The sequence below is a fragment of the Rana temporaria genome, chromosome 1 (genome assembly GCF_905171775.1).
Source record: "Rana temporaria chromosome 1, aRanTem1.1, whole genome shotgun sequence".
Classification (NCBI taxonomy): domain Eukaryota; kingdom Metazoa; phylum Chordata; class Amphibia; order Anura; family Ranidae; genus Rana; species Rana temporaria.
In genome coordinates, this window is record NC_053489.1 from 390,284,566 (window position 1) to 390,297,391 (window position 12,826).

Below are 12,826 nucleotides of genomic sequence, written 5' to 3' on the forward strand. Positions count from 1 at the left end.
GCGTGCAACTGAAGGTCCGAGCAAGTCGTGCCAGCTCCCTGCCCAGCAGGAGGGGCAGAATGGAAAACGTTGACTGACAGTCACTGCTCTCTACTCAGAGCAGAATGAGAACTAAGCGATCATGGGTCATGTGATCACCCAGTTCTCAATCTAAAGCCTTGTACACACGATCGGATTTCCATCAGACAAATCCGTGGAATTTTGTCCGAAGGGCATTGGCCGTGAACTTGTTCTGCATAAAGATGGCAAAACTTTGTCAGCCAACAAATACGAAAACAATGTGGTTTTTCAGCTCTTTCGCACCATCCTTTGGGCAACTTCTGCAAATTTTAAGATACAGGTGTATTTATACTGCAATCAACTGATCTCTCCTGATAATCATTTACCAATGGTGTTACCTTGAAAAGAATTGGCTGAACATGCAACAACTTGTTCAAAAAAAATTCCTTTGTTACAAAACATTCGACAAGATGCAAACATATATGTAATCGTATCAATCAGGCATTGTAATAGTTGTAATATAACATTGTGTTATAAAGCAGTGCGCTTCAAACAGAATAAAATATTGTCTGATAATCTTGCAAAACTGTCCTGAGTATTAGGAGCCAAGGCTCTCTGCGATCTGCAGTCCTAACTAAACTTTTGAAGTCTCCTCAATGGAGGCATGTAAAGACTAATGGGTAGATGGAGGACAGGTGACTAGGGGTGTGTCCCCGCCTCCACCTATGCTTGGTATTGTGGTGAAGAGCACTGGAAAAAAAACGCATAATAGTATAAGGGTATCAGCAAACGCATCTCCATCCCTATATGGTACAAAGAAAACTAGGGAGGCCACATTGTGTGATGCACAATAATACTCAAAAAAAGTTTTTTTTTTTGGGACTTTAAATGAGATGCGTTTTTAAACAAACAGTAGTATAAATAAAATAGTAAACGTTTATAACCAGGCTCATACATACCATATAGGGATGGAGATGCGTTTGCTGATACCCTTATACTATTATGCATTTTTTTCCAGTGCTCTTCACCACAATACCAAGCATAGGTGGAGGCGGGGACACACCCCTAGTCACCTGTCCTCCATCTACCCATTAGTCTTTACATGCCTCAATTGAGGAGACTTCAAAAGTTTAGTTAGGACTGCAGATCGCAGAGAGCCTTGGCGCGGGCTCTGCAGCTTACTCATGTACTTGCAAATGCGTGCAACCAATCTCTGCTTTTAACATATACAGTTAGACAGTTGAATTTGGCTTGCTGTTTGGGTGGTATGTATGAGCCTGGTTATAAACGTTTACTATTTTATTTATACTACGGTTTGTTTAAAAACGCATCTCATTTAAAGTCCCAAAAAAAAACTTTTTTTGAGTATTATTGTGCATCACACAATGTGGCCTCCGCTTATCCTTTACCTTATCTCTGTTCCCCAAAACCGTGGGAGGCCAAAGAGCAGGCCAAGAGAGGCCCCCACCCATAGAAATAAGATGTGATCCACAAAAAAAAAACCCTTAGACTTACCGGTAACGGTATTTCCACGAGTCTTACAGGACAGCACCTGGAGAGAGCGCAGCTCCACCCACTTCCCAGGAAACACTGCAGTCGTTCCTTTAAATCCTGTACACTTCCACCATGGCCTCAGTTGTTATCGAGTACCTCCGACCATACTGAAATTAAATAAGCAGAACATAGCAACCATACACATTAGCATTTATAAAACAAAGGAGGGTTATCGGTGCTGTCCTGAAAGGCTCGTAGAAATACTGTTACCGGTAAGTCCAACTAAGGTTTTCTCACCTCGTCTTTCAGGACAGGAGATGATAACCGAGTACTTACTCTTAGGGTGGGATCACCGCTTGCAGGACCTTCCTGCCAAATGATTGCTCCGCTGCTGCGAGCAAATCCATTCTATAATGACGAGCAAAGGTGGAGTAACTCGTCTATGTGGCTGCCTTGCAGATACGCTCTGGTGAAGCCCCAGCTTGTTCCGCCCAGGACATTGCTACGGCCCGTGTTGAATGGGCCACTACCCCTGTGGGAGGTTCTATTCCCATAGTCCTGTAAACTTTGTGAATAGCCATCCAAAGCCACCTACCAACAGTGTTTTTAGAAGCTCCGTAGCCCTTACGAGGTCCAGAAAATAAAACAAAGAGAATTGGATCTTCTAAACTCTTTTGTTATCTCTAGATAGCGCACAATGCATCTTTTCACGTCCAGACTATGAAACTCCCTTTCTTTCGGACAATTTGGAAACGGACAGAATGTCGGTAGGACCATCTCTTGTGCTCTATGGAACATTGAAGCAACTTTCGGTAGGAAACCCGGATCTGTTCTCAAAACAACCCCATCTGGGAAGATTGTCAGAAAAGGCTCAATAATGGATAACGCTTGAAGCTCACTGACCCGTCTAGCCAAGGTGACTGCTACCAGCAGTGTCAGTTTTAAGGTCCATAACTTAATTGTGGCTTCCTCTGGTGGTTCAAAAGATCTTTTAGTCAGACCTTGCAAAACAACTGATAAATCCCATTTGGGAAAAGTTTTAAATGGCAATGGCCTAGTCCTAGCTAGTGCCTTGAAAAATCTAATGATATAAGGATCTAGAGATAGCCTTCTCTCTAAAAAAAAACTGATAGCCCAGCTACCAGAGCCTTTAAGGTGCTGGCTGCCAAACCTTTATCCATCCAGTCCTGCAAAAATTCCAGAACGTAAAGGTTGACCTGTGGAGAGCAATTTTTAGAATCGCACCAGGAATTAAAAACTTCCCAGGTCTTAAAATAAATAGCTCTTGTAACTTTCCTTTCTGCTATTTAGCAGAGTACAAATTAAACGGTCGGATAAACCCTTATTTTTTAGGATTTGCTTCTCAGTAATCAAACCGCAAGTTTGAGATGACCTACGTTGGGATGTAGAAGGGGACCCTGAGTCAATAGGTCTCTTCGGACTGGTAGTAGCCAATGAGACTCTACCACTAGCTTAAGTAGGACCTCTTGGACCAAAATGGGGCTACTAGAATTAGAGTCCTCCTTTCTCCCTGTAGTTTCTTGAGTACCAACGGGAACATTTGTACAGGGGGAAATGCGTAACACAAGCGGAAGGACCAGCGCTGGGCCAGTGCGTCCAGGCCTTCTGCTTGGTCCTGCCTGTTGAGGGAGAAGTAGAGTGGGACCTTTGCATTTGTTTGTGATGCAAAAAGGTCTATTTGAGGGGTTCCCCATCTGTCTACTATTCTCTGAAAAACCTCCGGGTTTAGGCTCCACTCGGACTCCAGCACCCTTCTTCTGCTCAAAAAGTCTGCTAGGTGATTCAGGTTGCCCTTCAGGTGCACTGCGGTCAAGGATGCCACATTGTCCTCTGCCCAAGACAGAGATTGCAGGTCCAGGCTTAGAAGACTCCTGCTTCTTGTGCCCCCTTGCCTTGAAATATATGCCACTGCCGCGGCATTGTCTGACAATACTTGGATGTGTTGGCCTCGGATTGTCCGTCTGAAGGCCCACAGCCCCAGAAAAATGGCTCCCAATTGGAGGACTTCCTGGACTCCTCCCTTGACCAGGGCCCTTGGGCCATTTGGTCATCGAGATGTGCGCCCCACCCCCAGGAGCTCGCATCTGTGGTTAGGATTTTTGCCGCGGGGAAGGTCCATAACAGGCCTAGACTCAGGTTTGTTGGTCTCCACCACCACAATTTCCTTTTTACTGGAGATGGGATCTTGAACGGTTTCTCCAGCGACTCTCCGTAGGTCCAATTTTGTAAGATCGTCTGTTGGAGGTCTCTTGCATGGAGGCGGGCCCACTGAACTGCTGGAATTGAGGCTGTGAGTAGCCCCAGTGTGGACATGGCTGCCCGAACAGTCCCCGATAGATTTGTCTGTACTCTTTTCACCGCCGCCTGTACCTTTACTATTTTTCTTCCGGAAGGAAAATGTTCTCCTGTACCGAATCTATGATGTAGCCCAGAAAAATGATTACCTGAGAGGGAATGAGGTTTGATTTTTCCTTGTTCAAAATCCAACCCAAACCTTCTAAATGATTCTGAGTCCTCTTCAAATCCCTGTACAACAGGTCTTTTGAACTGGAGAACAGGAGGTCGTCCAGATATGGTATCACAGACACTCCCTCCAGTCTGAGCAGTGCCAACACCTCTGCCACGATCTTTGTGAAGATCCTGGGGGAGGAGGAGAGACCGAACGGGAGGGCCCTGAACTGAAAGTGTCTCACCACTCTCCCTGCTCTGATTGCCAGACGCAGGTATCGCTGAGATGTAGATTTTATTGGCACATGCAGGTATGCGTCCCTCAGGTCTATGGAGGCAAGAAAGCATCCTGTGGGAAGAAGTTTTCTCACTGAGTAAATTGTGTCCATTCAAAACTTTTTGTATCGAATTGATCGGTTTAGAATTTTTAAGTTCAGTATCAGCCTGAATTTTCCCGACAATTTTTTCACTAAAAATACGTGGGAATAACACCCTAGACCTTCCTCCTCCTGGGGTACAGGGGTGATTACCTTTTGCTGAAAGAAATCCTGAATTAATGACATCGCCAGAGACCTTTCCTGATCTCTGGGTAGCTGTGTCACATAAAAACGAGACGGTGGGTTTTCCGAGAACTCCAGTGCGTGGATGTCGCCTCCTCCCACTGTGGAAGAAACGACTGGAGCCGTCCTCCCACAGCCAGGAGACCGTCACTGGGTTTTTGCGGGGTTGGATGGGGGGACGGAACACCCCAGGCTTCCCTCAACCTCTCTGGGGTCGCCAAGATCTCTTTTGTCCGGTTTCGTTTGAATCCTGGGTCTGGTGAAAGGGACAAAAAATCTTTTTGGTTTGTGGCACCACCTTTTTTCCTGTCTGCCATTCTATCTAGAACTGCGTCCAGACCGGGACCGAATACTAGGTCCCCCTCAAAATGTAGACCGCACAGCTTAACATTTGAAGCTGAATCACCTGACCAGGTTTTTACCCATAACGCCCTCCTGGCTGAATTAATTAAGGCCGAAGACCTAGCGCACATCCTCACTGACTCGGCCGAGACGTCTGCCATGTAGTCTACACCTCCAGCAGGTCTTTGCGAGAGGTTCCTGCCTTAATATGACCTCTTAGCTGCTCTAACCAATGCTCTAGGTTCCTGGCTACTACAGTAGATGCCATTGCCGGTTTGAGGTTAGCCAGTGTAGAATCCCAAGCTTTTTTTCAATAGTGAGTCAGCTCTCTTGTCCATGGTGTCTTAATGGATTCTAACACCTTATGTACCGGGAATGTTCGGTGTTTGACTTCATCCATACCCCGGTACATCTTGTCGTGCAGAGACAACTGGGCCTTATACTCCTTAATATTAAGGGTAGTGTGTATGGTCTTCAAAAGGTCATCTACCTCCTCTAAAGACAACTTATAACGGGAGGAAGAAGCCTCTTTCTCTTCCCGACGCTATGATTTTTTGCTCCTCCTCCTCAGACTCACTGACCGCTCTTCTTGCTGAGGGAGTGTGGGTACTGGGGGGAGCACTAGATGTTGACTGCGACACCGGACGCTTGTCCAGATAGGAACGGAAGGATTGAAATGTATCTTCCAATTCCTTCCGGAAAGAAGAAAGCATCTCCCTGGGTTGGTTAGAGGGTGTAATAGTAGAAGCCTCCTCTCTGACCAATTCTGCGATGCAAGACCTGCATAACGGTTTGTGCCACGACCCCTTTGGGGAAGTTTTACAAGCGACACACTGTTTTTTAGGGGGAGGGAAAGCATCTTTAGATTTTTCCTTTGATTTCTGAAATACACCAAAACCAACAACACTCTGTTAATATTTGTGCACCAGTCCCCACGAAACTTAAAACAGTCGGTGAACAAAAAAAACAATACCATATCCCATCACTGCTGCAACAAACAAACACTCTCCCAGAGACGTCACCTGTGAGTGCGACGCAGGCTCCCTTCCCCCTTAGGGGAGGAAAGGAGGGACACAAAAACATAAATAGCCCAGGTAATGTACTGGAGACCACTGTCTCTGCCTACCTGGGCTGGGCTGGTGCTCGTAGCTCCTGCTCCCGCCACCTGCACTGTCTCTTCTGGCTCCATATTCCCAGTGAGGCAGCAGACGTCCGGCAGGTTTACTTTGAAATTTTCCCGGTCATTTTCGCCGCCGCGAGGACCGGAAATGCACCGCCGGGGCCGCCTCCCCTTCTGCGCTTCAGCGGCCGGTACCGGAGGCCGCCGCGCACCGCCAGAATTCCCGCCCCGTCCGGCAGTGACATCACCCACCACTCAGACCGGACCACCGCAAGCTGGGAAAAGAAGCCTGTACCCAGCCACCTCCTTCAGCTCACGCCGCCCGGCCTACAGGAGCGGAACCCCCGCCGGCCTCTGCCCTCGCCGGGCTCGAGAAGATAGAAGCACCGGAACATCCCCCGCCCATCAGGGGGGATGATGGGCTGGCCTTGCAATAAAGAAAAAGACGATACACAGGTATGCTTTAGCCACCTGCACCTGGAGAGAGTGCAGCACACCTCTGGTTCCCTGCAGCGCTTCCACCATGGCCGGAGGAAACACTACAACTTGGGCCATGGTGAAAGTGATTTTAAGGAACGACTGCAGTGTTTCCTGGGAAGTGGGTGGAGCTGCGCTCTCTCCAGGTGCTGTCCTGAAAGACGAGGTGAGAAAAACATGTACCTAAAACAAGCACTTAAAAACACAATTGGAAAACAAAAACAAGAGCGGAACAACTAGACAATTGACCTGCAAGTCAGATTACCACTATACCATATTTGCAAGTCTTGCCACAGATTCTTAATTTTATTTAGTACTGGACTTTGACTGGGCCATTATAACACATGAATATGCTTTGATCTAAACCATTCCATTAATAGCTCTGGCTGTATGTTTAGAGTTGCTGTCCTGTTGCAAGGTGAACCTCCACCCCAGTCTCAAGTCTGTTGCAGACTCGCAGGTTTTCTACAGGAGAAATGCTCTGCTCAGAGTCACCAAATTGAGGCCCTGTTGTGTCATTTAGATGATATGGAGAACCGCAGCCGCAGGGCGAATATTCGAATAAGAGGCTTGCCTGAAGCGACAGGGGCTAGAGATATTGCTCCTACATTAGAAGACACATTTAAAGACATTTTAGGCCTGCCTGCTACGGCTGTAGTGGAGGTTGACCGCGCGCACAAACCCCCGTCTCAAGATGTGAACAACCCGCGTGATGTCATCTGCAAACTCCACAAATACACGCTCAAGGACCGTATTATGCAAAAAATGAGGGGCAAAACCCATTACGATGTTGACGGTGCGCGTCTGTCCTTTTACCAAGACATTTCTAGACGCACTCTTATGCAGAGAAGGTTGCTGCGACCCCTTTTAGCGGCCTTACAGGAGGCTGGCCTGCCATACCGCTGGGGTTTCCCCTTTTATCTTCAGGCCACTAAAGATGGCAGAACCGTGACTCTACGCACGAAGGATGACTTGCCGCACTTCCTCTCGTCTCTCGACCTGGACCCGGTGGACTTCCCGGACTGGAGGACATCATCAGAGGCCCCTACCATCACCCTCCCGCCTTCGGGCCCCTGGCAGACGGCCAAACGCAGGAACCGCAGACGGGGACGGAGCCAGCGCCTTTCCGAGTCCTCACAAGGCCCTGCTCCTGTCAGAGACTGATACTTCTTTGCCTTTCCATGTGCCTTAACTCCCTTTTTTTGTCACATCTCCGGCTGGAGATGCCTGCTGATTCTTACTGCTGATGTGCCGACTCCCGCCTGTTTGGGCATGGTGTTGCCTATGCCCTTTGGGACTGCCACCTTTGACTTTTAGCTCCCTATCCCTCTCTCACATGCCGCCCCAAGCCTGATGCGGTGGCCGGTGGCGGACGCCCCCTCCTCTCCCTCTTTCTGTGTTGGCCACGTTCCCCCAGTAGGCCACCCTTTCATTTTGGGTACTGATCCCCTTTGGGATCTTGGACTAGGGTCCGGGCCCCCCCTCCGTATAGGATCGGGGTCCCGGACAGGGTCCATAGTGATTCGACTAGGCTGTTTGGCTTCGGACATTTTTGTCTTATTTTCTATGTATTTACATGTTTCTGATGCTTGTTGTTTTGTCTCCCCTCTCCCCACTCTTTCACTCGCCCCTTTATTCTTTTCTCCTTTCTCCTTCCCTCGTCTTCCTCCTACCTCTCCTTTTTCTAGGTGCGTCTTGCTGCTCCGCCTTCCACACCGGGCGCCCCGTACCAATCAGCGACTCCATCCTCTCCGGATCCACCTATGGCCACCCTACAGGTAAGCTCCTACAATGTTAGAGGCTTGTGCTCCCCCCACAAGCGCAGCAAGCTCTGGTGGGAGTTGAAAAGGCTCAAAACGCAGGTGGTCCTCTTGCAGGAGACCCACTTTACACCACAGTCGCTACCCAGGCTCCCTAAACACCTCTTTAACCAGTGGTTTATTAGCACGTCTCCAACCTCTAAATCCAGAGGTACCGCTATTGCTATACACAGGTCGTGTACCTTTCAGCCCACTGACACCCAGATAGACCCCCTAGGCCGCTATATATTCCTGAAGGGCACCCTGGCGGGACACACCTATACGTTGGCGTCTGTCTATGCACCTAATGTAAACCAGCTGGGGTTTCTTGACGCTATGTTAGAACGCCTGGGTGAGTTCAGGGAGGGTTTCCTGATCCTGGGGGGGGATTTCAATGTCAGCCCTGATCCCTTGCTGGACACCTCTCACGCTAGACCCCCGCATTCCTACGCGTTCCTTAAGCACTTCCGCAAGTCCCTTCAGTCCCTCCTTCTGACTGACAGTTGGCGTATGCTACACCCCTCTGACCGCGACTTTAGCTATTACTCCAAGGTACATGACGTCTATACCCGCATAGATCACCTGTATGTGGACCGGACCACCCTGGAGCTTTTGCAATCTGCCTCTATAGGGCAGATCACAATCTCAGACCATGCGCCGGTGTCGGCAGTTTTTGCTTTATCCTCGGGTTCACGACGATCCTGGACATGGCGGCTTAATGATAACTTACTAGACGACGCGGGGGTGGTGGGAGAAATCTCAGACACCTTGTCCCACTACTTTTCTGAGAACTACACGGCTGACGTGGGTGAGGGCACGTTGTGGGAGGCCCATAAGGCCGAGGTCAGGGGGGCATTGATCTCCCAGGGTTCCCGGCTGAAACAGGAACGCATGGCGGATTTTCACAGGGTGTATGCCGCCCTCCAGAAAGCTGAACTCCACCATAAGGCTACGGGGGGCCCAGAGGCACTGCGTAATCTGACAGGACTGCGGGAACTGTTCCTGCGGCTTCTGGATAGGCAGACACACAAGCGTTTCCGACACATGTCCCATAGGTTCTATAAACATGGGAACAAGTGCGGACGCATGTTGGCACGGGCGCTCCGGGTACGGGCTGCGCAGATGCATGTTCATAAATTGAATTCCCCTTCGGGGGAGCCGATGGTGCTGTCCTCTAAAATAGCCGTGGGCTTTCGGGATTACTACGCCGCTTTGTATGACCTGAACTCTGGACTCCCTCCATCGGCGCGGGACGCGAAATGCCAGGTGATTCGAGACTACTTGACCTCCTCAGGCCTCCCCTTGCTCACGGACGATCAGTCCTCAACTTTAGAACAACCAATCACCTTAGATCGACGGTTAAGTCTTTGCCCGCGGGGAAGAGCCCGGGCGGGTTCACTAAGGCCTACTTCGCGACCTCTCTCCCACTTAGAGGCTCCCTTATTAGGCAACTTTAACTCTATAGCAGGAGGCAAGGCTATTCCCTCTGAGGCATTACTAGCTCATATTACTGTAATCCCGAAGGAGGGCAAGGATCCCACCGCCCCACAGAGTTATCGCCCTATTTCACTCCTTAACTTGGACGTGAAGATTCTAGCAAAAATATTAGCTAATAGGCTCAAACATCTGTTGCCTGGACTTGTGCACCTTGATCAGACAGGCTTCATCCCAGGTAGGGAAGCTAGAGACAATTCCCTAAGGGCAGTTCAGCTTATTCACTGGGCCAGCTCCTGTACAGACCCCCAGCCCTACCTTATCCTCTCTACCGATGCCGAAAAGGCATTCGACCAGTTTGACTGGTCGTACCTGCAGGAGGTACTTAGACACTTGGGCCCCCGTATGTTGGCGTCCATTTTGGCCCTTTACTCTGATCCATGTGCACAGGTGAAGGTGAATGGTACCCTTTCCACCCGCTTCCCCATCAGGAACGGCACGAGGCAGGGGTGCCCACTCTCGCCCCTCCTCTTTGCCCTGGTACTGGAACCTTTGCTCCGTACAGTTAGGGCTAATGGCGATATTAGGGGGCTTGCAGGTTGGGAGTGCGGAACATAAACTCTCGGCTTATGCTGATGATGTTCTTTTCCATCTCGCGAACCCACTGCTCTCGTTGCCGGTCCTGCTGAGGGAACTTAAACACTTTGGCACCCTGTCCAATTTCAAAATAAATTATGACAAATCTGAGATCCTCCCTATCAATTTATCCCCAGACCTAATGAAAAGACTCAAAGACGCCTTCTCTTTCTCATGGCCCAAAACATCCCTAAGCTACCTGGGAGTACAGCTCACGGACAGGTATGACGCCTTGTATAATGCAAACTTCCCCTCCCCTGCTTGCCGCAATTGAGGATCTTTCCAAATGGACCCGCACTGCCTTCACCTGGTTTGGCCGGGTGAATGTGGTGAAAATGAACATCCTACCGCGTATTCTTTTCTATTTCCAGATGCTCCCGATTAGATTGCCCAGACTGTTCTTTGATCGCCTCTCTAGCATGCTGACAGAGTTTGTCTGGAGTGCGCGTAAGCCCCGAATAGCTCTTAAGACGTTAAAGCGCTCTAAGACTGAGGGTGGACTGGGGCTCCCTGACGTTAGGCGATATTATAGGGCGGTTGCTCTCCAAAGGATACTGAACTGGCGTTTCCACTCTCAATCGAAGCTCTGGGTATCTCTGGAGAAATGCCTTGCGGGACGGAACCTATCGTACGCACCATGGTTACAACGGGAACACAGGGGTCTTTCAGAGACGACCTCCCCATTGACAGCGCATGTGCTCGCGATCTAGGACAGGTTGAACGCTACGCCTAAATTGTCCCCCCCTGTGTCACCGCTGGCCCCACTGGGTGGCTTCCTTTGGTTCCCCCCCGGGAGAGCAAATGGCCTTTTTTGGGCCATGGGTTGACGACGGTAACACCAGTTGCGGGAAGCTTATGAAAGATGGTAAACTCCTGGACTACGAGGCCCTCCCGACAGGGAGACCAGGGCCGCGGATGAATTTTTGGCGCTATAGGCAACTGCACCATTTCTTTGAAAAACAGGGCCACAGGATCAGGGACCCCTCTTCTCTCACCCAGTTTGAAAGTCTTTTTATTAATGAGGAACCTACTCCACACCTGGTGTCGGAGCTATACCGCTTGCTGGGTTCCGCTGCCCCTCTGCCCGTGCCTGCCTACATACGGAGATGGGAGAGAGATCTGGATCAGGTCCTTACGGACGCACAACTGACCCATCTGTACCGCCTCACTCATTTTTCCTCTGTGGATTCTAAGACCCAAGAGACAAATTTTAAAGTGTTGTCTCGCTGGTACCGTGTGCCGGCGGACTTGGCATGTATTTACCCCACTGAATCCGGGCACGCTCATCCACATATGGTGGAGCTGCCCCTTGATTGAGCGCTTCTGGGCGGATATTAAGGATCAGATACTGACGATCACGGGGGTTGACATACCATTCTCTCCGGTGCACATTCTTCTCCATGTCCCAACAATCCCTCTCAGTCATTATAAGAAAAGTGTAATACCACACTTACTTAATGTAGCCAGGAGGCTGCTTCCGGCATACTGGAAGCAGTCTAAGGTACCTGGTCGCGAGGATTGGATACGGGTGGTGAGTGACATCGGAGAGGCTGAGAGTTGGGTAGCGACCTGTCGCGACCGTCACGAACGGCATTTGACCGTGTGGGCGCCGTGGACAGACTATGTCTCGGACCCCGATTATGTTCCCTCTAGTCTAGACGTTGCTTTGCTGGAATTGGCGGAGCCCTCCCTTAAGACTCGCAGGCTGCAGGCTCTCGCTGGGGGTGCACCTGGACCCTTCAGTACTTAGCTAAGGAGGTGGCTGGATGGTTTCGGTGCTTGGAGCTGAAGTGATGCGCCCGGGTGTGGAGACGGACAAGCTCTTTGCCAACTAATGAGGTACGCACTGTTCTCTCTATTCCCTCTTCTCTACCCCTCTCTTTCCCTCTCCTTTCTTTTCTCTCCACACTTCTCGCGTGTGGCCTCTCAGATCCCTCTCTCCCTCTCCCCTCCCTGTGTCTTTTCCCTTTTATTGTCACGACTAGTGACCAATGGGTAGGATTCTACTCTTTAGAAATGTTGGGTATGTTGTGAGGTTAGTTGGAGCACGCTGTTAGACCTTGATTTATCCCATGGCCCCGCCTGAGTGCCTTTGCCGATCCCCTGGCCCTTGGCTCACCTGGGGGTGGTGGGTGGTTTGTTGGGAGGCCTTAGTGCCCCCCCTCCGCCCTGGACGTGGGCTCCTGGTTCAGACCTGAGCCCTACAGCTCGCCCTGTATTTGCACGGCTCACACACAGATTCCCCACCTGGCTCATACCCAGGTTCGGGTGGTCTGGCGGACAATGAAGTTCTTCCTTCTTCACTGCTTTGAACCACGGTTGTTTGCCCCTATACCCTCACTGGTCGCTGCCCATGCGGCCACCATGTTGCCCTGGGGGCCGAGGCGGCCGCTGATGCCCTCCGGGGTGTTGGCTGCTGAGCCGGCCCTCATGGTTGCGATTATGTTTGTCACTGACTGTTCATGTTTGCATATACATTGTGCTATGTTTGACGA

General features: G+C 50.2%; 1 protein-coding gene across 5 annotated transcripts in view; it reads right to left on the reverse strand.

The window, feature by feature from the left end:
* The window catches only part of REXO1 (RNA exonuclease 1 homolog), a 213,213-nt gene that overhangs the window by 38,250 nt on the left and 162,137 nt on the right, over positions 1-12,826 (reverse strand). Inside the window, exon 14 of one of the 5 annotated variants that reach the window (XM_040322587.1) lies at positions 5,334-5,746. The exons of the other annotated variants lie outside the window; for them this stretch is intronic. Coding sequence (XP_040178521.1) covers positions 5,410-5,746 — 337 coding nt within the window. The 3' untranslated portion in view covers positions 5,334-5,409. Of the gene's footprint in view, positions 1-5,333; positions 5,747-12,826 lie in introns of those variants that run through there. 5 annotated transcript variants of the gene reach the window in all.